At 40.1% G+C, this 25,402-nt stretch overlaps 2 protein-coding genes, 1 long non-coding RNA gene and 1 other non-coding gene across 4 annotated transcripts in view; 1 reads left to right on the forward strand and 3 right to left on the reverse strand.

Annotated features, from left to right (window-relative positions):
- MS4A1 (membrane spanning 4-domains A1) lies at nt 1–15,430 on the reverse strand. The gene is made up of 7 exons (XM_002709189.6): nt 15,119–15,430; nt 8,973–9,147; nt 8,443–8,565; nt 7,286–7,342; nt 5,757–5,993; nt 4,776–4,877; nt 1–4,056 (listed from the first exon to the last, which is right to left on the reverse strand). The coding sequence occupies exons 2-7, from the start codon at nt 9,129–9,131 to the stop codon at nt 3,838–3,840; spliced, it is 897 nt and encodes a 298-aa protein (XP_002709235.3). The 5' UTR covers nt 9,132–9,147; nt 15,119–15,430; the 3' UTR covers nt 1–3,837.
- Nucleotides 12,347–25,402, forward strand: part of LOC127493038 (uncharacterized) — a 16,394-nt gene continuing 3,338 nt past the window's right edge. Inside the window, exons 1-2 of the long non-coding RNA XR_016216802.1 lie at nt 12,347–13,627; nt 22,650–22,727. This is a non-coding gene — a long non-coding RNA (uncharacterized LOC127493038). The remainder of the gene's footprint in view (nt 13,628–22,649; nt 22,728–25,402) is intronic.
- LOC127485222 (small nucleolar RNA SNORA2/SNORA34 family) lies at nt 12,506–12,641 on the reverse strand. The gene has a single exon (XR_007912366.3). It is a non-coding gene; the product is annotated as a small nucleolar RNA SNORA2/SNORA34 family (small nucleolar RNA).
- Nucleotides 20,553–25,402, reverse strand: part of LOC100357463 (membrane-spanning 4-domains subfamily A member 5) — a 14,745-nt gene continuing 9,895 nt past the window's right edge. The window contains exon 5 of the mRNA XM_002709188.6: nt 20,553–20,663. Within this exon, the coding sequence (XP_002709234.1) occupies nt 20,553–20,663 (111 nt within the window). The remainder of the gene's footprint in view (nt 20,664–25,402) is intronic.

The raw sequence follows: 25,402 nt of genomic DNA on the forward strand, positions 1-25,402 counted from the left end.
TTGCATAGGCAAATCCTTTAATTTTGCCACCATATGATTCTACCATATTCATTTTATATTTTTTGCTAGTTTTTAATGTTTAGATGAATAAATTTATATATTTAATATATACAGATTTAGGAGCATAGTGGTACTTCCCACCCTCCTTCTTCGTTCCTTTCTTATTCTTTTAATTTTTACAATTATCTGCTTTCAGTTTATTTTATACTTATTAACTCTACATTAATAATTCAAAGAATAGTAAGAAGAAAAAAAAAAAAAACGCTACACACAACCAGGTCTGAGTTAAAGGAGAACCCATTAAGGACTGCAGATACCATCTAAGAAAATTTCATATTTTAACTCCATGCCCAGTGGTATTTTAGGTTAGGTGCCAAGAATTTTTAAACAAATCAAATTCCATAAGTGAATTCATGCTAACTCTGTCCAAAGTTACATTTCTGTATATTGGATCATTCACAATTTCACTTGTCCAAGCAAAATATTAAAAAATAATTTCCTGGCCCGCACCGCGGCTCACTAGGCTAATCCTCCGCCTTGCGGCGCCAGCACACCAGGTTCTAGTCCCGGTCGGGGCGCCGGATTCTGTCCAGGTTGCCCCTCTTCCAGGCCAGCTCTCTGCTGTGGCCCGGGAGTGCAGTGGAGGATGGCCCAAGTGCTTGGGCCCTGCACCCCATGGGAGACCAGGAGAAGCACCTGGCTCCTGCCTTCGGATCAGTGCGATGTGCCGGCCGCAGCGCACCGGCCGCGGTGGTCATTGGAGGGTGAACCAATGGCAAAGGAAGACCTTTCTCTCTGTCTCTCTCTCTCACTGTCCACTCTGCCTGTCAAAAAAAGAAAATAATAATTTCCTGTTTCTTTTTAGATTTGGACAAGGCTTGAAGTGTGACACTGCATCTTGAATAATGAGAAGAGGACACACATATATTGTTTATGGTTTCTGCAGCTCCAAAAGTGATTTAAGAAAAATACCCTGAGCACCCAGTTATCAAAGAATATTGAATTTATCTAAAATAATAAATTCTAAATTGCAGATAAAATTTTGTTTATGAAAATTATCAATAGGGAAAAAGGCATGATATATTGTTACTTACAAAAAGATTACATTGTACAATGATTTTAACTGGCTGAAGTTATGCTTTGCTCTGAATATTCTGTGACTATCTTGGTTTTAACACTAAAAATTCTATATCCCAGGAAGTTCCTCAGAACAGACCAAATTAAGATAGCCAGTCATCCTACATGAATGAGGATTATTTTAAAAATCAGGAAAAATGAGAAGTTATGTTAACCTCCCAATGAGTACAATTGACTTTTTAAAGTTTATTTCCTTTATGGCTATAAATTTGTTTTTATAATATATAAAAATTAAGAGGAAAAATGAACTTGAGACTAAAGAATATATCTGCCACTTCAGGACAAAACATGTTTGCTATTGCCAATGTTATTTGTATATTGCCAAAGGGATAATTAGGGGAGAGTATATAGCAAGAATTTCCTTCTTTCTTTAAGGACTTATTTATTCATGTGAAAGGCAGAGCGTGGAGGAAGAGGAGAAGAAGGGGTGGGGGGGCAAGCTATTTCTTCCATTTGCTGGTTTATGCTCCAGATAGCAACAATGTCTAGGGCTGGGTCTGGGGAAAGCCAGAAGCCAGAAACTACATCCTGGTCTCCCACAGGGGTGCCTCTCCTCTGCTGCCTTCCTAGGGACCTGGATTGGAAGAGGAGCAGCCAGGACTTGGACTTGAACCAGCATTCTAATATGGGATGCTGGTGTTATAAACAGTGGCTAAATATACTGCACCATAATGCCAGCCCCTTCCTTCTTTAATAGTGGCTATTCCAGCTATCTCAAAAGGAGTTATGGGGTGTCAGTAAAAACTAATTGAGATAGTAGAAATGAATGAAATAAAAGAAGCCATTGATTTGCATATGCATTTTTTTCCATTTTAGAAATGGAGAAAATTAGGAATACAATCTTGTGTTTTTAAGGGTTTCTGATTTTTTCCCTTGAAAAAAAAATTTTTCCCATTGTCATCATCTTTCCTTCATTTCTACTTCTAAGCAGGAACACCTGCTATCTACTTCAGTCATATTCTGGAGTCCTGTGAGTGAGAAATATGTTGTCAATGGCCTACTCCTCGAAAATCTTCCTTGAGAATATACAAGAACACATGACAAAAATATTCAGTGACCTGACATCTCATAGCTCAGATCCAGATCAGGATTTTATGAATATGAACTCAAGGCTAGAGGACCCTCCCGTGGTCTGATATTGTAAGACTAAAGAATGTGAAAACACTAATGTTGAAGTCATCTGTTGCACAGAAGAACTCCCTTTTTTTATTTGTTTAGAGCTGATTTTTAGAACTTTACACAGACATAAAACTGTTGTTTTCCCAATTATGAGGAATCATTCTCTTCTTTCTAATTATGGGGAATATCTCCCACTGAGCATCCCTGTCAAAGCAGGTATTACATTGTCTCTTTACCTGCCACAGTCTTATAGCACTTGTAGCAGGTGCTCAAAGATGGTTGGTAGTTTATAGTAATGTATTCCTAGGTTAACACTCTTTGTAGGTAAGGTAATATGAACAGGAATCAAAAAACAGGATAGCTATGGCCTTAGATTATGTTAATTACCAAACATGACCTTCCTTCTGAGAATATCTATAGTATTTAGTATCTTCATTATACAATCTACCAGCTAATTGATAGTTTAGTTTTCCAAATATTGTGAATATTTATCATTTTTATCCCCAAAAGATAAACTGATTTCTGACTCTGTTTTTCTCAATACCTGTTTAGTGCTGATCAGAAATTGTGTTCTTAAAAAAACCTGCTAACTAGGATTTAGTAGGTTATGTAGACATTGGGTAGATAATTGATTATTTCAGACATCACAGGACTTGAAGAAGATGACCTTGGTATGATACAATCCTCACAATTCCTAAACATGACTGTTGACAAGTTACCTTTTCTTGTTTACCAGTTACTTTACTTCTTTGATTCACTTGTAAAATAGAGACAATAATCTTTCTTGATTGGGAAAGATCAAATGAGATTATTTGATAAAATACTTTAACATCTGGAAACCATTCTGTAAATATAAGTGTTGATGATTATTTGAGAGTTGGGTGCTCATTATGACCTTTTAAAGTCATTCTTCTGCCTCAAAACTACAAGTAGACAATGCAGTCATAAACCTAGAGCATGGGTTCAGAAAGACATGTCTAAGTTATGCTGTTGGCACACATAAAGGGCTGGGTATGGCCGCTTAAAGCTTCTGTAATGAGATGTGGAATCTCTAAGAATATGTCAGTGTCAGCTCTATAGAAAGATGTATGGATTAGGGTCCTTACTGCTTCTCATTATTACTACTTTTTACTTTGTTTAAAACAATGGTGCAAAAGGTATTCAACCAAACACATAGATATGGAAGGAAGTAAAGAGGTTAGGAGTAGCATGCAGCCGTTGTATGTCTTTCCAGTTTCTCTGTTCCTGAGAGAAGGAGAGAAGAAATGAAAAAAATACTACTACTACTCTACTAAAATGTTTATGCAATGAAAAGGTTAGTGAGAGATCACATTCTACAGTACTTACTCCTTTTTTCAATATAAGAAAGTTGTTCCAAGCATGAAACATTACAATACAATCAACTACAATGGCTACATTCTCTGAGTGTGAGAGAGAAGGAGCAGTGGTCAATCCATGCAAAGACTGGTTGGAAATGTTGAGGATACGTGCAGAGTACCTCAAGAAATGGGGGTAACTTTGTCTCTTGGAAGCTTGAGCACTAATGCTTAAGGAAAAGAAACAGAAAGCGGAAGAAATGGTTCAAGGAGAATCGTCATTCTCTACTGGAGGGGATTCCTCATCTTGGGGAGGTTCTGCTAAATTTACTCCTGGCTCCTCCTCCTCCTCTTCTTGGATGGGAATAATTTCAATGTCTTCTTCATTCTTTGGTTGGGAAGATACTTCAGTTAGCTCAACTGCTTCTTCTTTCATCTCAACTGTTTGTTCCTTCTTTTCTTCAGCTGACAGGAGAACCACATTCTAGACAAAACAAAAATTTCTTGTCTTTTACCTTTGCTATCTTTTTCAACAGTCTCTACAAATATTTATCAAATACTTCCTAATTATTATGCTATATGTGTTACTTACTGTGTGCTTCCAGATACCAAGGTTGATTTCCCAGGTGCTCAAGTCCTGATCAGATAACTAACTTATCCAAACTCAGTTGCATGCTCTATTCATATAAAAGGCAACAAGGTCTATCATTTATGAAAATGAGCACAAGTGCCATAATGAACTATTGAATTAAGAATATTTATAACAATCTGAAAGATGGCTCCGGGGCTAGGAGTTATTGAAATGAACATAAATAAAATTGAATAATTAGATTTCAAAAATTTTACATACAAAGATTATACATATTTATGGGGTACGATGTGATAGAACTGGTGCCTCTAATCTGCCTTTATTCAACCTTCAGTCATCCTGCTTTTACACATTAACTGTGGAATCATGAAAGCAGAATTGAAGGAATGGTTAGTGAGAGAGTGCATAAAATGTAAAACTCTACTCACTATCTAACTATGGATTTATAATTTAAGATATTTCTCTATTATTTATCTGCTTTCAAGAAACATGCCAAATAATTTTTCCTGAAGTTTCTAGTTTCAAAGTGTCATAAGATTATGTTCCATAAATGATCCCCTTTGTGAATGTGAATTTTCTGGAGGAAGTTTATGGACACAGTGAACATTACTTACAGCTTTGGGTCTGGAGCACATTCTTTTCCACTCATTCTCAACAATACCAGCTGTCACAAGTTTCTGGAAGAAGGCAAAGATCAGCATCACTGACAAGATGCCCTGAAAAACAACAGAAGGATGAAGGTAAAAATGCAGTAATAGCACAAAGCATGTGGTTGGTACTTAGTCTCAAATCACATTGTTTCCAGGGGCCGGCGTTGTGGCATATCAGGTAAAGTCACCGCCTTAGATTTCGGTATCCCATATGGCACAACTTTGAATCCTGGCAGCTCCATTTCTGAGCCAGCTCCCTACTGAAGCATCTGGGAAAGCAGTGGAAGATGGCCAGGTAGTTGGATCCTTGCATCTACATGGGAGACCTGGATGAAATTCCTGGCTCCTGGCTTTGGCCTGGCCCAGACCTGGCCATTGTGGCTGTTTGGGAACTGAACCAGTGGATGGAAGATCCCTCTCTCTCTCTCTCTCTCTGTAACTCTGATCTTCAAATAAATAAATACATCTTTAAAAAAAAATAGTTCCAGCTATAGGTTATGATACAGTGTCATTCCAAGGAGATTGCTCCATACTTTGGAAATGCTTATTTTTACCACCACACCCCCAAAACTACATCAAAAACTCTTGAGGTAAAAGACGTTCATTATATCTAAGGCATTTCTTTTATGTTTATCTTAGTCATTAAGAATGATAAATGAATAATAATGTTAGTAGTAATTAATAAGTAACATTAAAGCAAATGCAAAGCACTTCATATGTAGCAGACACTATTCTTAGTATTTTGTAAATATAAACTCATTAATTCCTCAAAACAACTCTATAAATAGTGTTGCCATATACATTTAGTAGTTGAAGAAATTAGCACAGAGTATGGTTAAAATTCTAGCTCAAAGTTATATGGGTGGTAAGTAGCAGGCCTAGAGTTTATGCTCCTTATAAGGATTCCCTAATTTTTCCCTGGAAAAAAATCAGTTCCACACTTACCAAGAACACAGATTGTACACTGTAACAATATTGTATAGATGGAGAGTTTTTCTCAGAGGGGATAGTTGGTTCACAGTTGTATATGTTAATAAGTGAGGTGGAAGCTTTAATAAGATTCAGACTCTCCATTTTTAAAAAATGGGACATTGTAATATTAAGTATGTCCATGATCAAAAGAATTATTCCAGAAATTGCAGCAAAGAGGCTCAATGAATTCATTATCACTTTTCCTTTGACCTGAAATTGAGACACAAATTCATGAATTAGTTTTGATTTCCATTTGGAAAATACAAGCTAGGAAGAAATTCCAGATGCCGTTTCCCAACTCACAAAGTCACTGAACCTAAATTGGACTAAAGTTCTTCTCACCATTGTTTTTAGTCTCTTTTTGTATCTATAAAATAATATTTTCCCCCTTCCTGTTCCTTTGTCAGTCTCATTTTATACTACCACTGTCCATTCAGTTTGTCAAACCAAGATTCTAGCAATGATCCGTAATAATTTTATCTTGTATTCTTGCACTCCTATCACTGCCATTATCTTAGCAGACATTCATTAAATGGTTCTTGCATAAATTAAAACAAATATTATCTAGATTATTCTCTGAATATGAAAATAGAGGTTTTCACAGCCCACTTATAATCAAATGGGAGTAAAAAGCACCAACACTACTACTTACTTTCTATGGAGATAGGTTGTGATCAGTCCCAGCCTACAATCTTTTAAAATGCAACTAGGACTGATGTCTTTGGGTAGCATAGGTAAGAGACTGTGCATGTTCTACCTTGCAGTGCTGATAAGAGGTTGAAATGGAAAGATACATGTGACAAGTACTTTAAAGGTATGGAGTTACTGATGATCATTTCATGACACACACATTTCATGCCTGGCTATGTGACCTACAGATGGTGAGACAGTATGTGTAACTATTTTGGGGGCATAGAATAATTTGGTCTTGCTAAGCATTTTACCCACCCAACATTGAGTTAGATCACTTCTAGAGAAGAATCATCTCAATTTACTCAGTCCATCAGTGACTTTAAAATTGACTCAACTTAGTCAATAAAAAGTGTTGGGAAAGGGTTTTCTTGGGAGAAAACTTGCTGCTAAACTCTTCCTCACACATTCAGAATCATCCCCAGGCATTATATGAGTGGCATCACACTGTAGCTCTTTAGAGCCTCTGAAACATGCTGATTTCCTATAGCAACAAGGGCTCTACCTCTATCTTACAGGTGAAAATGTAGTAGTACGTAGCAGTACTTAAGGTTAAGGCTATAACTTAGCTAGATAGTATCACATTGATAATTTTCCCAAGTAGTAGTCTGGGAGAAATGACATAACTTTCAAAAACGTCTATTATTTCCACCCAACAGGTAACATTCACAGAACTGTGAATACAGGCTTCCTCGCTCTGCCTTTAGTTCTGTTTCCACAGATATATTTCAGGTAGATCTCACTTTCAAGTTTTCCATAAGTAAAATCACAATCCATTCTAGAGGATTCTAGAAGGACATATGGTTACTTGCCAAATTGTTCCTGGGATTTTTCTCTGCTGCCACCAGGAGTGATCCTGAAAGAATATACTGTAAAAAGAGAGAAGAGGTGTGAGGGGAAGTGGGAGAAAGAGAAAAAGTGGAGACACAGGGAGATAACATTTTCACATTAAGAACTGGTCATAAAAAAGTCACCTGTACTTCTAACCTCTTTACTAAACTATGCACCCATTTTCATCTGGTTCATTCACTTTATAGCAGTTGTATTTTTTCCTTTATTCAGCCTTAACCACATTCAGTTTAACCATCTGGGGATCAGTGAGTAGGTACATAAGACAAAGGAGAAAAGAACTCATATTTCCTTCTCAATTCATAGTAACATGAAGTTAAGAGCTTTATTTTTAGTTTTTCTTTTATTTATGGAGATGATCTTTGAGTTCACAACACTTTTAAGTGATTTTAATGCCAATCAATATAGTAGGAAATACTTGGCCTGAATGTGATAGCCACTCTATTAAAATGTTGGCTGCTACAGGAAATGATGAATATTTCTCATCTTCCTCTTCTAGTGTTCAAGTTGTAAAAGATTGGAAATTTGTTCTAAAAATGTCCATCCTGGTCTCACCTTTATAGTGGCAGCCATGAAGAGTGTCATGGGGATGTAAACAGCATTGGCCCATGCCACATCTGGGCAGGATAACAGATTATAAGAACATAGACATGAAGCAGCTCAAGGGAGTGCTGCTCTACTAATAAGCAAAAGGCAGTTGATCTGGGCTAGGACTAATTTCATCAGGTGACATAGAAACAACAGAACCGTCGTGAAGGAGCAGGTGGGGGAATGAGATGTCCTTGCTCCCTTCTGCTTTCCCAAACACTGCTGAATGGTCCAGATATTTACTGTCTTCCCTATCAAAATTCACTGTGGACAGGTCCTATTTTGAGCAATATTTCTTTCCTTTGTAGACCCTCACAGGGCTTATTTCACTGAATGCACGTGAAGCATGACCACCAACTCTCAACTATGAGATTCACAATTTAATCATTCTCTTCGCACCTAATTATTTTAACTGAATAACCTATTTCCTACTCATCCATTTTCCTAAACACAAATAATCTGGCATAGCCTCATGAAGCCTTTAGACATTGTACTGCACCAATCCACAAATGGTTGTTAAGTTTTCACTCACCATAACGCCTCCCCAGAGAGGGTACCACACAGCCACACAGATGGGTGCATAGACTCCCCCAATAGGGATCATCAGAAGGCCCCCGAGGGCAATGTGGAAGAACCCATTCATAATCTGGACAGCCTGGGGAAAGAACATGGGTGCCAATGAGTGAACTGAAATCATCCTTGGAAGGCAAAGGTAAGGCTGGCAGCCCTGGCTCCTGACTTGGGTCTGTGCAATGTGTGTGAAAGACGGAGAGGAGGTGCTGAGAATTTTGCCCTTTTGTTATTTAGATCTGTATTCCTCACCATATGAGAGAAGCAGGAAGACCTGGGATTCTAGCAATGGACTGAGAAATCCCTAACCACACAGGACTTCAAACAAAAAGGTGTATAAGATCACCTTGAGGTGATCCAAGTGATAACTTTTCTGATACCACCCTGTGTTGTCCCACTGGGTCAGGGACTGAATTCTGCGCATGGGTTTACAGCATCAGCTTCTGGAGACCATCGAAACCCTAGGGTATGGAATACAGGGAAGTGACTTACCCCCAAAGCCTTGGATTCCCTGAGGAAGAAGCTTTGTGTGGGGCCCACCACTGAAGGTGTCTTCCTGAAGACTACTTTTGGAACAGGCTGCATGGCAATTGGGCCCTTCATGGGCTCTCCAGGACAGTTTCCACTCACTGAATTTCTAGGTGTTGTCATTTCACTTGCAAGACTCCTAAAAGTGAAACAATAAAATGAGGAGAGAGGGAACACATTTTTTTTTTTCCAATTGTGTCTTGGGTGTTGCATCTGAATGCTTCTCTCAATATTCCCTCCCCTGTGGGTGTCATTGAGGGTAGACAGCCTTGGCTTCTTTTGGTGACCTTAGACCTGAAGCAAGGCTTACTGCCAGGTTCTGAGAAGAGCCCTGGAGGGGTGATCTTAGGCCAGGACATCGTGACAGCCATGCTGGGGGCACAGTTCACCTCTATGTCCACATGCCTTGTTTCTCATCCTTGATGCTTTTCTTATGCTTTACAATAGGAAGATGTCTTCTCTATTGACCTGTTTTTGTGCCTTTTCTTATCTACCCTTGTCTATTGTGATGGCCAGAGGCATCAAGACAGAGTGTGGAGAGTACGGTCCTTTACCTGAGGAGCTGACCGTGGGCCTCTGCCTGCCTCTAATTCTACAATTCATGTTGAGAAGGCACTTTAATGTCATGTGAGATCATGGCCTCTTAGACCACATTGCCTGGGATTTAACAGTGGTTCTTCTATTTTCTCTGAGACTTTGGGTAAGTGCTTTAAAGTCTCTGGGCCTCGAGTTCTTCAACTGTAAAGTGAAATGTGAATATAATAATTCTAATCTCATAGGTTGTTAGAGTATTTAAATAAGCCAGTGGTTTGTGCATGGCTGATGTCTTTTCATTAATTTGTAGCTCCAGTGTCAGCTGCTCAGAGAAGCTTTTCTGGACTTTGAATATATAGCACATATTCCTATTTATATTTCTCTCTCTCTCCCTGTCTCTCTCCCTCCCTGTCTCCCTCCCTCCCTGTGTCCCTCCCTCTCTCCCTCCCTCCCTCTTATAATGTACTGAAATTAAAGAAAATAAATATTTGCTTCATAGCTATTATCACTATGAGAAATTGCCGAATTTATTTAATTGCTTATGTCTCTTTCTACAGAATGTTAATTCCATCAAAACACAGATTTTCTTTTTTAAGTATCTAAAATAATAGTTTAGTAACTTCATGATAAATATTATTAAAGAAATAAATTTATACCAATCACCATTTCTGAATAGATGCTATTTTATTCTGTTGGTGTTCTTTTTTTTTTTCTTGCATTTCTAAGCATTAGTTTCTATTTTGTCCATCTATAAAGTAAAAACCACAATACCACTCTGATGGAGATGTTATAGGAAATAAATGTGCTATCATATGTGAATGTACCCAGAAAGAATGAGGCAAATGTTTTTTGTTGGTATTCTTGATATATTTGTTTCTGAAGTAAGGTGGCAATTCCAGCTCTAACATTTTAATATTCTGTTCAGTCCTCATATTTTCTGCTTCCTTTTGGCAATCATAAATCAGTCAATTAGGTGAATTCTTTTGGAACTTTCATGGACCCTGGAAAGCCCTATTTGGGGGATGCATCTTTGACCTTGTGTTTATGAATTATGAGTCACATGCAGAGACTTGAAAATCAGACTGTGTGTATAATTTAATACATATCTTAATAAAGTTACACAGAACTGGGTACTGCAGGTGTGCTCTATGGCGGGTTGTTGGGTATCTGCCACATTTGTACTCTGTTTATAGTCAAAATGAAATTTCACACAGGACATCTCATTTGAGCCTCATAAAGCAGATAGTGGCTGAATCTTTGCTTCTGTTTTGTAAAAGAGGAAACAAGGGCAGAGAAAAGTTAGGTGACTTTTTCAAAGTTACAGTTACTAAAGACTAAGAACGAGGATCCAGATCTATCAAATGAAGTATCCATGGGACCAGGATGTTTTGTCTCTCCTATGGGGAAGAGGACTCCAGTCTTTCTCTCGTGACTCCCTTTCAATTATATCTCATTTTTATGACTACAAATCAACTGAAAAATAGATTATGTGTCTGGGGCACAGGCCAGACAGGGAGAGAAGAGGCTGTGACTGAATGTTTCTCATTTGATTTTTTTCCCATGCCCTAGATTACCAGCTGTCATGTTTCCTGGTGATCTGCATTATACCACAAACCACATCCACAAGACCACCGATAAAAAGGAATACATTAATTTAGCCCACTAAGGAGTTTGTAAACTGATTTGGTCAATAGGCAGAATTTCTAGAGCTGGCAAAACCTCAAAAACCGTTCTGTTGATTTCACAAATGAGGAAGCTACAGCTTAGGGAAGGGAGGTACCTTGCTAAAATCCTCACTTAGTAACAGAGCCAAAATGGATAGCAGTCACCAGGGCTCTGATGTTGATGGTCTTTTTTTTTATTCTTTTTCCTTAAGATTTGTTTGTTTATTTATTTGAAAAGCAGGATTACAAAGAAAGAGAGGAGGAGAGACTGAGAGAGAGCTCTCTATTCACTAGTTCACTCCCCAGATGGCTGCAATGGCCAGAACTGGGCCAGGCTGAAGCCAGGATCCAGGCGCTTCTTCCAGGTCTCCCACGTGGGTAGCAGGGGCCCAACTAGTTGAGTCATCTGCTGCTGCTTTTCCCAGGCCACTAGCAGGGAGCTGGATCAGAAGTGGAGCCGGAACATGAAATGGTGCCCATATGGGATGCTGGCATTGCATGAGGTGGCTTTTATCCGCTGTGCCAGAATGCCAGGCCATGTTGATGATCTTCAGTATCACCGGCAAGACCAGAGTTATAGTTGTGTACTTGAGCACCTGCTATGTACCAGGGACATTGTGTGTGTTATTTCCAACTCTCTCAACACCTTTCTCACTAAGTAGGCATTTCATCTCCTCCATAATGATGTGAAAATGACTTTAGAAGAGGCTAATTAACTTTACCAAGGTCCAATGGCAAATATGGAATGTTCTGGAAGTCATTATTCTCCTCCCCAGAACAGTAAGTGTAGAGAAGATAAGGTGCAAAAGCCATCACTATACTCCTAAATCTCTATATATGAAAAACATGAAATATGTTCACCTTATATGAATAAAAAATTGTATTAAAATGCAAAAGTCATCAGTTTTTGTACTGGAAAGAGATTACTATAGTACCATTGTTTTAATTTCATGTTATCAACTGCTATATTTGGGCTTTGTCTATACTATTGGTGAGCGAAATCTTTTATGCAAGCAAATTCTACTCTGGCTGTGTCTGTAGTCACCAAAAGCAGTGATAATCTGGTGGGGGGCAACCATATTTGCACAAAGCCTTCAATGAGTATTACTACACTACAGTGGTTTATAAGCAAAAACATGGCAGTTTTTACATAATACTCCATTTTTTTTTCTGGAATCAGTCTCTCTAGAATATTTGTGTGTGTTTGTTTGTTTTGGTGCCAGGGCACTGTAGGTTGACTGCGTAATAAATTTTCAGCCCGTGGAAATACATAAAATGGATTTTTTAATAAGACAACTCTGGTGTTTCTTCCAAATGAAGTGACATTATATTTCTGAAGTTCTGAAATGGTCAACAGACCATGGAAAGGCATTTCTTTAGACTCCTGCTTGAAACCAACAGCTTCAGCAAACTACTGGTCTTGATTCAGGGCCAATATAAAATGGATATTAAAGATTGCTGAAACTTTGCCTTGTCATTTACAAAAAAATTTCTCAATGACTTAAAACAGTGACAACACAGTTATGATCAAAGATGAGTTGGTAGCTTAGTAGTGATTATTTGCCACATTAGTAAATATGTGAAAATGGTATTTTATTTCAGTTTTTATCATGCACTATTCCATTGTATTGCACACAGCAATTTCTGCAAATCACTTTTGACTTTTAAAGGTACAACTATTTCTGTGCCATCCACTGAAAAGGAGCCCAGAACTTTCATTGATTTTGGCTTGAATAATAACATTTTGGCCCAATGATCCCATCATCTACTGAGATTCAGAGGGGCCCCCTTTTTGACTGAAGTGTGCACTGACTCCCAATCCCAGAGTCCCCTTCCTTTAATCGGGCCATGTCCCTAGTCACCACCAACAGCGCCTTTCCTGCACCCAGCTGCTTCATAGCTCTGCCTTCCTCTCTCCCCACTTCCTCACCACCCACTCACTCCTCACTGCTTTGCAGTTAGTTCCTGTCAGAGTCATTCAACAGGAACTGCTATATGGAGACTGCGCTAGCGAATCAGGGACCTTTTCTCAGGCATCGCACCTCAGATGGCTTTATTTCTGTCACCCCTGCCTCAGAAATTGAAGCCACAGTTCAGCCCGTGTGACCAATTCACACCACTTCTCCCTCTGTGATGTCTCCCCAACATGGGCCTCTCTCCTCCATTCAGTGTCGCCCCCGTGAATTCGGGACTCATTTATTTTCCTGGGTTGTTAGCACAAAAATGTGTGCATCTGCGCACGATCTTTCTCGTTTCTAATCTCTCCTCCACAAGGCTGCTAGATCAGGTTCCCTATATCATGGCTCAGTTCAGGCTGTTCCTGACCTGGAGCTCTTTCCCTGTCACTGGCTCCTGGAGAAACAGAAACCTGCCATCTGGTTCTTCAAAGCTTTCACACTTCAGTCCACCACGACTTTCAAGGTTTGTATCCCATTGCTCCCCACCAGGGCCACTGGTCTGGAGGTGTCTTCAGTTCTCTGCTTTGAGTCCTTTCCACTTTGAAATGCGCCCTTCCTCTTCACTTCCAAGCTCTCTGCTGAGACACTCACATCACCTGGGGCTGGTCTTGCTCTCCTCATCTGATCACAGGGCAAAGCTCACACTTCTTCACCTCCCTCATTTGCCGCTACTTTCTTTCTAAGTTAAATGGCAGTGCATACAAGGGAGTGTAAATTTCTCAAGGAAATTGTCCTATTGAGATAATATTGGGAAGCTGTTCCCTACATAGTGTAAACATTAAACTGAACAAACAACATTATTGCTTCCTCAGAAATGTTTTTACAGATGCTTAGGATGTCAGTCTAAATGGTGGTCATTTCAGTTCACCTGATCAGTGAGATTAAGTCATTTTATAAGAAACTAGAAAGTGGAGTCATACACACACACAGGAATGATGCATATATACATACGAGTTTTAGGAAAAAATTCGCCATGGTCAAACATTAATTTGTTTTGTCCTCGTTAGAGCAAACTTCCCAGGGCCTGCTCTTACTCTGGGCTTCTTATGTGATGGATCTGAGGCAAGATTTTGTGCTGGTCTGGTATCTGCCAATCCCCGCCACATAAGGTTAGTCAGGGAGGCTTAATATCATTCAGGTGTATTTACATTTAACAGGACATACGTGGAGAGAAAAGCCTTTAAATCAAGGAAGGGAGTTATTTTCATTATGTCCATAACTGTTTTCTTTCTTGGTCTACAGCAGTCCTAAGGACTTCAGTTCATTTACTCTTTTTTTTTTTTTTTTTTTTTTTTTTTTTTGACAGGCAGAGTGGACAGAGAGACAGAGAGAAAGGTCTTCCTTTTCCATTGGTTCATCCCACAATGGCCGCTGCGGCCGGTGCACTGCGCTGACCCAAAGCCAAGAGCAGGTGCTTCTCCTGGTCTCCCATGGGGTGCAGGGCCCAAGGACTTGGGCCATCCTCCACTGCACTCCCGGGCCACAGCAGAGAGCTGGCCTGGAAGAGGGGCAACCGGGACAGAATCCGGCGCCCCAACCGGGACTAGAACCCGGTGTGCTGGCGCCGCAGGTGGAGGATTAGCCTAGTGAGCCGCGGCGCCGGCCTCATTTTCTCTTTGTAATGCAGTGGGTACTACTATTGCCCCCATTTTATAGACAAGCAAGCTGAGGCTCATTGAGATTTAGTAATTTGCCCGTGGTTAGATGGCTTGTCAATGCTAGAGCTCCAGCTTGAATCATGTTTTAAGCTACATGCAGTAGTCTACTAACTTTGGAGAATGGTTAAGGTGTTGGGTGGGCAAGAATCTTTGATCTCATACCTTGTCAAATCATGACACAACTGCAAAGTCGGGGGAAGTCCTAGAATTAAAACTGAGACACTCTGGTCTCCAAAACCATCTTAGGCCCTGTCACGTTTTTAAAGCCAGTTGAAAGAAAACAAATAATTCCTTACCTGAGTCTCCAAGTTCAACAGCCGATTTCGATGCAACGCAGGCAGTGGAGTTGAGTTCGATGCCGCTGGTTTCTCAAGAACTCTGGGAGGGTGAGTGAGATAGGTGAGGCCTGGGGCTGGGATTTCTGATAGATACCAGGTGACAGGAAATAACTAGCTTCTGCTACCTTGGGCTTTGCTCCAGTTACTCTGGTTTGATATACACTTACCAGAGCCGAATGAGATAGAAAAAAGTTTCTGCCTTACCAGGCGGTTTCACTTCTTGAAAAAGACCCCAGGGGACTGCCTGGTGCACTTCATGCTACCTTAATTAGAAGAACTTCTGTAGCCCCCACCCTGCAAGCAGGTGTGGATGGTGGGTCCCTGAGGGCCTCTAGAAAATCTCCAAAGATAGGACTGACTTTTACCTTCTTCACTTTTAGGAGTGAGTAGGTGGGGACAAGGCATCCATGCAGAGATTCAAGGATCAGTGAGCCCATACGCTTGAGGGAGTTGTACTTATCCATCCCTCCTGTCTTCATTGGTTTGTGCTTTGGGTTTTATCAGACCATGTATGACTTGTGTCAGGTTTAGCAGAAATGACCTAAAAATGTACTTTGATGCCACAAGACATGTACCCGGATGTTTGATGCAAAAGTTAGCCTCGATATAAATTGAAATTGTGTTTTACGTGAGAAGCAGTTTTTTCCCTGCTGTCTGTCTAGTTCCTTTGTCCCATCTTTTCTTAGCCTAGGCTGGAACTTCATGGCCATCAAACCCAATGCTAGATCAAGTGGGCAAATTGAAAGAATTGGTGGCACCAGAAGAGTCTAAAGAAGATGAAAAGTTTTGCCCAAAGACTTTGTCAAACTCCCCCTTCCATGGGTAACTTTTTTGGTCCATATGTTGGATTTTTAAAATTACTTTCTAATTTCCTTGCCCATCACTTTATTGGAGACATGGGAGTATAGTTAAGCAACAAATATTCATTTAATCTAAGGGATTGAAATATGGCGGTTTATTTCCTAATCACCATGAATATAACATTAGGAAAGCAATCTTAATTGAATATGTTTTTCTTATCCCTTTCTCCCTCTGCCTCTCTTTTTCATTAAGGTTAAGGTGGTTTGTGACAACAGGATTTGAACCAGTGAGTAGACATGGGGAGACTGATTTGTGTGTAACATAAAAATGTCATCTCCCCACCAGTGAAGCAGAGAGCTAGATCAGAAGCAGAGCTGCTGGGACTTGAACCCATGCCCATATGAATGCTTCCTCTGAAGCAGTTCATTAGTAGAACACACTACTCTTTGAATAGAGAATGTTTGCCATCAAGAATACTCAAGTAAAAGCCATGCAGTCACCTGTTAGAAATGCCAGAAAGAGAAGGGGAGTAGAAACATAAGGTCCACCATCCATTTAAGATTCTAGTTTGGGTCTATTCATATTTGCTAAAATGCTTGAATGATTGGTTGCCGGGATTTTCATTACATAGTATCTTAGTTATTTTTGTGCTGCTATAACAGAATACCTGAAGCTGAGTAGCTTATAAGAAGAGAGGTTTATTTCTTACAACTCTGGTAGCTGGGAAATCCAAGATTAAGGGACCTGTATCTGGTGAGGGCCTTTCTGCTGTATCATCCCATGGGGGAAGGCAGAAAGGTGAGAGAGGGTGCTTGTGTGCATGTGTGTGTGAGACACAGTGTGGAGGGGGCTCAGACTCCTATTTTTATCAGAAAGTCTTGTAATAACTAGTTTATTCTTGTGATAATTGCAAAGACCACATTACCTAATTGCCTCTTTTTAAAAAAAAATGTTTATTTGAAAGGCAGAGTTACAGGGAGGCAGAGAGAGAGGGAGAGAGAGAGAGAGAGAGGGGTCTTCCATCCACTGGTTCACTTCCCAGATGGCCTCAATGGCCAGAGATGAGCCTATCTGAGGCCAGGAGCCAGGAGATTCTTCTGGGTCTCCCATGTGGGTGCAGGGGACCAAGGACCTGGGCCATCTTCTACTGCTTTCCCAGGCCATAGCAGAGAGCTGGATCAGAAGTGGAGCAGCTGGGACTTGAACCTGTGCCCATATGGATGCCGACACTTGCAGGTGGCAGCTTTACCTGCTACACACAGCACCAGCCCCTTAATTGCCTCTTAAGGGTCCTATATTTCAACACTGTTGCACTGGGGATTATGTTTCCACCATATGAACTTTGAGGGGCACATCCAAACCATACTACATAGGGTCTGCTTTTGAAGGCTGAGGTTGGAGTCTAAGCTGATAGGGCCTTAGGGGTGTGTATCTTCTAGTGGGCACGAGAGCAGAGTCAGGACTTGGCACTTGTATAGCCTCAGAGACTTGAGTGGGACTTACATAGCTTGTTTTTTTTCCCACCCTTTCCTCTGTTTAAGCCCTGTTTCTCCCCAGTCAGTGCAGGCTGTTTGCTACTCTGGTGTTGGTGGTTAGTGAGATTGCTTAGGTGGCCCTACTTGTAGTTCTTTCTAAATAAACTTGAGTTAGATTAATATGGCTAAGTAAACTTTTGTGTTGTCTTTGCTGACTTGGGATGATTGTCTTTTTAGTGCTTGACTGTGTTGAAATCTTCAGTACATTGGATTTGTCAACAGCACCTTCTGTGCTCCACCTTCTTTCATGTCTTGGGGATATTTGATTAGGCCTATTGCACACTTAAAATATTTCTCTTTAAATTAAACCTCTTATTTAGTGGCCTTCTGGCTTCCAAAAGACAATCTCTTTCTTAAAATCTACATAAAATTATGCCAACTTTTATTTAGTTATTATTTGCCTGGTATAATTTTTTTTCCAAATCTGAATTCTTGCAATGTTTGTCTCTCATATGAAAACTACATATTGCATTGTGTTGATTGGTGTCATTTTCTCCCTCAGCCTTTGGCAGCCTCCATGCCACTTGAAATCAAGACTGGCTTTTCTGATTGCTCTGTCCTCTGTAGTGCTATGAGAAATGATTCTGCTTTGGTTCTCTCTCCCCTCAGAGTAATCGTCACCAGATTGGTATGTGTTAGGAAGTAAAGTTATGGCATGTTCCCAGCTGCTTAACAGGGTCCTGACACCCAGAATTGTCTGCTGTCAGGGGGTTTTGGTTTCAGAGATGTGGCAAGGAGGTATGAGTGCCCCAGAAGTGAGACTAAACATCCAGTTGCAAATAAAATTTGGTTGCTGGTCAGAAGATCCCAATGTTGCACTCAGAAATAAATAATACTAAGAACAAAGTAAATTTGTGTGTTTAAGAGTGATGCATTTTTGAGGTCTTCTTTCTGTTCTGAGGCACCACGTTACATGTTCAAAGGTTAGGAAAGTAATGTTAGCCAAATACCTTTTTCTATGATAAGCACAATCTGCATAAAAATCTTGTAATACATGCAGCATTGATTGTTTGATGATTGTGGAAACTAAGTTCCGGAAATGAGGGAAATGTACCCCAAATCACACAACTAGTAAGTGATAAAATAAGTTATGTTTAGAAAGTAAAACAATCTCATATATATATATATATATTTAAAATGTACCATTTACTAAATAGTTTTTAAGTTCCAGGCACTGATAAAAATCACTGCATATATTCAACATTCACAGTAAGTCTGTTAGGTGTATATTATTATTATTATTGCATTTAGTCTCTGGATTTAAAGCCCACAGAAGTTAACGAGTTTGTTAAAATAATTCAGTTTTACATGGCCAAATGACAATTAAATCGAGGTCTGACTTAAAGCCCCTTACCATTATATGTCAGGGATTCCAACCCCCTTAAATATATTGCAAACCTTAACATCACTAAATTGAAACATATTTTTCATCAGAAGCTTATTTCACTGGAAATGAAAAATTAACATTTTTTTTCTCCTGCTATCCTTTACCTTCGCACATGTGGCTGTGTGCTTACAGACACAGGCTCCTTGTAGCTTATAGTAGAGGTGAAAACCTGTTTTATGTCTGTGAATAGGCTGGTTTATTGTCTGTTAAACCAGCATCAGGTAATGGGATTTGGAGTTAGGGATCTTGATTCAATTTGATTCTAAGTTGGACTCCCTTTGTAGTCTCAGAAAAGTTAAGCACTTTGAGCGTCAGTGTTCATGTCTGTGACAAAAAGGCAAGCCTACTTTGGAGAGCTGTGTGACAACGAGGTGGTACAGGTAAGATCTCTAATGCTTAGTAGTGGGAGACAATGGAAGATAGCAGCTCTCAAAATGTGGTCTGGGAGTTTCCTGGGGTCCTTGTGACCCTTTAGTGACTTTGTGAGCTCAAAACTTTTCACATTAATATTAAACCCTTACATCTCCTTTATACAAGGTGAAGTGTTGTACCCTGCAGGCTACAGAACATGAGGTACCATGACAGACTGAATGCAAAAGCCCATAGGAGAATCCAGTTGTCTTCCATAAAGCCAGAATAAATTAGTAGCTCAAATATCATTTTGGAATCACCTAGAAGGCCTTAAAAACTACTGAAGCATGCCTCTCATTGCACTCTGATTTAATTGGTATGTGGTGCACTGGGGCTTATAAAATTTCCTCAGATGATTTGAATGTGCAGTAAAATTTAGGAACCAGTGCATTTAGGAGATTTGTGAAAATACAAATCAATGCCATTCTCTACACTAATTATTTTCTTTTGGAAACTATGGTTATTTCAGTAAAGCATTATTTGTGTTATTTGAGTCCCAAATAATGTTTAAAGGTGTGAAAGGATTCTAAGACCAAACCATTTTAAGAAATTTTGGCACAGGGATTAAGATCTCTACCTGTTACTATTACAACCTTGCCATTGCAACCTTTGTGACCTTGACCTTCTCTGTGCTTCTGCTTGCTTATACCTAAGATGAATATAACTCACAATTTACCTGTTGGGATTTTTGTGAGATTAAATGAGTACATGTATACCACTTAGTGTGACGCCTGGAACGTGGTAATAACTCCAATATTTGCCCTCACGTTTTTCACCATTGTTGTGAATCTAGTTGAGCACTCCTTATCTGATGATCTGGCAGCACCAATGTACAATCTGTGGAACAAATCATTCTTCCACCCAGCTCATCTTTCCACACCACATTAGAGGAGGAGCCACAGGCTGTATGTAGTCTCTTAGTGAAAGTCAGCAGGAAATGTTGGAAGCCGCTGACGTTGGGTGACTTGGTCACCCCAGATTCTGGGCTTTAATCTCTGCGCAGAATCAACACCACACTGCTGCTCTTTAAAGAATGCATGACTCACAGAGGCAGTGACATACAGGTGGACTATTCCATTTGGGGACAAGGGAGGTGGTGCCACCAAGGGGCAGGATACGCTTCATCAGCTACAGAGACACTCCCGTTTACTCCAGAGAGTTGCCATTCTCAGGAGTCTGTGTTCCTCTCAGCTTTTCCTCACAGGCAGAATTCCTTTTTAAATATGGTCATAACACATCTTTATTCTCACAGTGCTCTTCAACAACATTCCTCACAAGCATCGTCCTCTGAGTGGAACACCAAAATCGAGAAAGACAGGGAAATGAATAATTCGATAATGGTTAACACCATCAACATAATCAAAATTCCCTGTAACAGAAGAAGGGAAAAAATACAGTCATCGGGTTGGCAAAGTCAAGTCTCCTGCAAGCCTCTCAAGTGTTTCTGATGCTTGGGAATCAAATGAGTGAAGGACTCCTAGCCTAGCCCTGTCTAGCATAGAATATCATGTTATTTTCTTAGAGAAAGCTGTGTAAAATAATATATTTTCTAAATTTATAAGAAACACTTCATAAAGAAATCAAGATATAAAGAAATCCATGTGAAAAGAGTGGTCGGTGATAACAAAGGTGGTGGAAAAAGAGACAAAAACCGAACAAGAAAGAAAAAGAAGGAAAAAATGAAAATTTATAGACCCAGAAAAAGAGGAACAAGCAGGGAAAGGAAAGACATAAAAAGAAACATGGGCAATGAGTACCACCTTGTGTTCTTTATGTCACCTCTGGGACTTTTAAAATGTTTTCTGTTTTTAGCCGGCGCCGCGGCTCAATAGGCTAATCCTCCACCTAGCAGTGCCAGCACACCAGGTTCTAGTCCCGGTCGGGGCGCCGGATTCTGTCCCGGTTGCCCCTCTTCCAGGCCAGCTCTCTGCTGTGGCCAGGGAGTGCAGTGGAGGATGGCCCAAGTGCTTGGGCCCTGCACCCCATGGGAGACCAGGAGAAGCACCTGACTCTTGGCTTCGGATCAGCGCGGTGCACCAGCTGCGGCGCGCCGGCCACGGTGGCCATTGGAGGGTGAACCAATGGCAAAGGAAGACCTTTCTCTCTGTCTCTCTCTCTCACTGTCCACTCTGCCTGTGGAAAAAAAAAATGTTTTCTGTTTTGTCACCTTGTAGTCAGGAGTCCAGAAGCTGGACACTAACACTATGTCATTAAGGCTTGTAATCTTCTGGGAACTCATTTCCAAAAGATTTATTTATTTTAGTTGAAAGGCCAAGTTATAGGGGTGGGGGAGAGAGAGAGAGAGAGAGAGAGATTGAAAATCAAATCCTTCATCCTGTTGGTTCATTCTCCAAATGGCCATGAAGGTCAGTGCTGGGCCAGGCTGAAGCCAGGAGCCCAGAACTCCACCTGGGTCTCTCACATGGGTGGCAGGGGCCCAATGCTTGGGTCATTTTCTGCTGCTTTCCCAGGCACATTAGCAGGGAGCTGGATTGGAAGAGAAGGAGCAGAGACTCAAACTGATGCTCCAATATGGGATGCTGGGGTCACAAGTGGTGGCTTATCCTGCTGTGCCATGATACCAGCCCCTTGGATGTAAATTTTATATTTTATATATTAATTTCAGGGGTCAGTATGGTTAACATTCTGTCTATAGCCATTTTTGTCTACCATGTAACCATAGGTTAAATAAGTACTCGCTTTAGAGTGATATGGTTTTTCATGGCCACATTGATGGTATAGTGTGCCATAATTCATTTATTCTTTAATAACAGGAACTAATTTATTTCCTCTTCCTTCTCTTTTCTGGGTTGTTGTTTGTTAGAGCACTGTGGATACTATCATTCTTATACATATACCCTTATATATAGGTGGTTTAATTGCTGTGGAGCTAAAAATCTGGTTTACAGAGCATATGTGTCTTTCATTTAATTCCAGATCTCCTTGCTTTCCAAAATGTATCATTTCACATTTCTACCACTGATAAATACAGATGTAATAGTATCCTTTTCACCATGTCTTTGCCAGTGATAACTTTGATAGCTCTTTAATTTTTACCAGTGTAATGAATGCAATTATAAACCCATTGTTAACTGGCATTTCCCTGCTACGAATGTGTACATTAACAAGTTTGGCTTAGATTTGCTTTTTTTTTTTTGTAAATTCCTTTCCTTACTACTTATAAATTATGCTCTTGACTTTTTCTTATCAGTTATATGCACTTTGTGTACAAAAGTATTAAAATTTTGTGTTATCTGCATTAAAGTTATTTTCCAGTTTTTACATAGCAAAATTTATATGTAAAGAAATGTGCTGTATCCTCCTTTTTAAATGTTTGTTTTGTTTTGCTTTCCAGATCAAGATAAAGCACATTTCCACCCCTTCATTATGTTGTTTGTGTTCCCTCCCAGTCAATCCTCCTGCCCCAGATGAGGTAACCACTTTTCTGATTCCTAATACCATTTATTAAATTTTGTATCAAAAGTTGTTTGCTCAATGTGATGAATAGAAAGTCACCCATGTTGTTCCATGTATCTGTAGGGTTTTTTTTCTTTTTTAATTGCTGTGTATTCTATCATTTGAATAATTATCATTTGTTTAACCAATCTGGTGTTGATAGAAATTTGAGTTAGTCCAGATTGTAACTAGGATGAATAGAGCTACTGTGAACATACTTAAATATATTATGAGTCATAAAATGTATATGCTTTACCTTGTTAAAAAACTTCCAAATAGTTTTCCAAGGTGGTTGAACCATTTTACACTCGCTCAGAAAAACTGATTTTCAGTTGCATCATGTTCCTGCCAACACTTGGTACTGCCAGTCATTTTCATTGAAGTCATTCTGATGTGGTGGTGTCCTTTTTTTTTTTTTTTTTTTTATTTGACAGGTAGAGATATAGATAGTTAGAGACAGAGAGACAGAGAGAAAGGTCTTCTTTCCGCTGGTTCACTCCCCTAATGGCCAATCCGAAGTCAGAAGCCAGGTGCTTCCTCCTGGTCTCCCATGTGGGTGCAGGGGCCCAAGCACCTGAGCCATCCTCCACTGCCTTTCCGGGCCACAACAGATAGCTGGACTGGAAGAGGAGCAACCAGGACTAGAACCCGGGACCCATATGGGATGTCGGCTGTGCAGGTGGAGGATCAACCAAGTGAGCCATGGCACCACAGTGGTGTCTTATATTGATTTTATTTGCATTTCCTTGATGACTATTAATACTGAGCACATTTTTACATGCTTACTGAATGCTATTGACACTATTTGTTGAACCCCTAACATCAGATTTCAAAAATTTCAGTTCTAAAATTCATTTTGATTCTTTCTCATTAATATCAGTATTTTGGCAATATTATCCAATTTGCCCCCCCCCCCCCTTTTTTGACAGACAGAGTTAGAGAGAAGACAGAGAGAAAGGTCTTCCTTCCGTTGGTTTATCCCCTAAATGGCCGCTACGGCCTGAGCTACGCAGATCCAAAGCCAGGAGCCAGGTGCTTCCTCCTGGTCTCCCATTTGGGTGCAGGGCCCAAGCACTTGGGCCATCCTCCACTGCCTTCCCGCGCCACAGCAGAGAGCTGGACAGAAAGAGGAGCAACCAGGACAGAATCTGGCATCCCAACTGGGTCTAGAACCTGGTATGCCGGTGCCTCAGGCAGAGGATTAGCCTAGTGAGCCACCGCCAGCCCCCCTTTCTTGAACATAATAGCCATGGCTGTTTTTAAGTTTATGTCTGATAACTCTGACATATGTATTCCATTTCTCTAATTTTTATTTGTACTTTACACTTTCAGTACTGTTTTCTGGCATGACTGGTATTATTTTTAATCAAACCTTGTGTGTGAAAATGGTAGATATTCTAAATGATGCTCTTTTTCTCTAGAAATTATTTTTCTTCCATCTAATAGTTAAGTTAGGGAAAGTTTATGTTGATCAACATAATTCAGGGATGAATTTCAATTTTAAAAGGCTAGTTTATGGCTGGCACTGCGCCTCACTAGGCTAATCCTCCACCTTGCGGCGCCGGCACACCGGGTTCTAGTCCCGGTCGGGGCGCCGGATTCTGTCCCGGTTGCCCCTCTTCCAGGCCAGCTCTCTGCTGTGGCCAGGGAGTGCAGTGGAGGATGGCCCAAGTGCTTGGGCCCTGCACCCCATGGGAGACCAGGATAAGTACCTGGTTCCTGCCATGGGATCAGCGCAGTGCGCCGGCCGCAGCGCGCCGGCCGCAGCGGCCATTGGAGGGTGAACCAACGGCAAAAGGAAGACCTTTCTCTCTCTCTCTCTCTCTCTCACTGTCCACTCTGCCTGTCAAAAAAAAAAAAAAAAGGCTAGTTTATTTCCTTTTCCTCTAATTCTAGAGTATATTGTCCCTTCACAAATGAAACTCGGAAGTATATAGCTTAACATATGACCATGTAAGGGGTTTGAAATTATTTCATGGTTGTGTATGGTTTTATTGCATAGCGCATACACTGTAGGACTTCATTCTTTGGTTTTAATCTGTGTTTTATTTTCAATGCCTGCTTATTTTTTTCTTAGTATGCACTACAGAAATGTATATTCTGTTGTTTTGGGGTATAGTAGACTAAATATATCTACTATATATAGATTCTTGTTCTTGAAAGTGCTATAAGCATTAAAACATACTTAAATTACCAATATCTAAAGTTTATGAAACATAGCAAATATAAAAAATACAGTTTTCTTCCATCTGCCCTTATATATGAATGTTTTCTGCTATTTTGCATGTTTATCTTTAAAATCCATATGTATATTCAAGTGATATTCATTTGTACTTGCTTACATTTTTATCATAGTCTTTGTTCTTAGTTTCTTCTTCCATTTTGTGTTGTAATCGTCCTTCTGTTCAGAGTTTATCCTTTCTTATACCTTTTATGCTGAAGGGGACCTTCAGGACGCAAACTCAGTTTTTGCATCTCTGAAATTCTTCATTTCTCCTTCTTCTTTGTGGGACATTTTAATGGACAACGATAGATCATTTGTTGGCAGTAACTTTTGCCAGCACATGGAAATATCCAGTTGTCTTCTTACTATTGCTGCTTTGGAGAAGTTATCTCTCAGTGTAGTAACTTTTCCTTTTGCCTTTTTGTACC

The sequence above is a fragment of the Oryctolagus cuniculus genome, chromosome 1, assembly GCF_051225735.1.
Source record: "Oryctolagus cuniculus isolate XC-2025 breed Fujian yellow rabbit chromosome 1, ASM5122573v1, whole genome shotgun sequence".
Lineage (NCBI taxonomy): Eukaryota > Metazoa > Chordata > Mammalia > Lagomorpha > Leporidae > Oryctolagus > Oryctolagus cuniculus.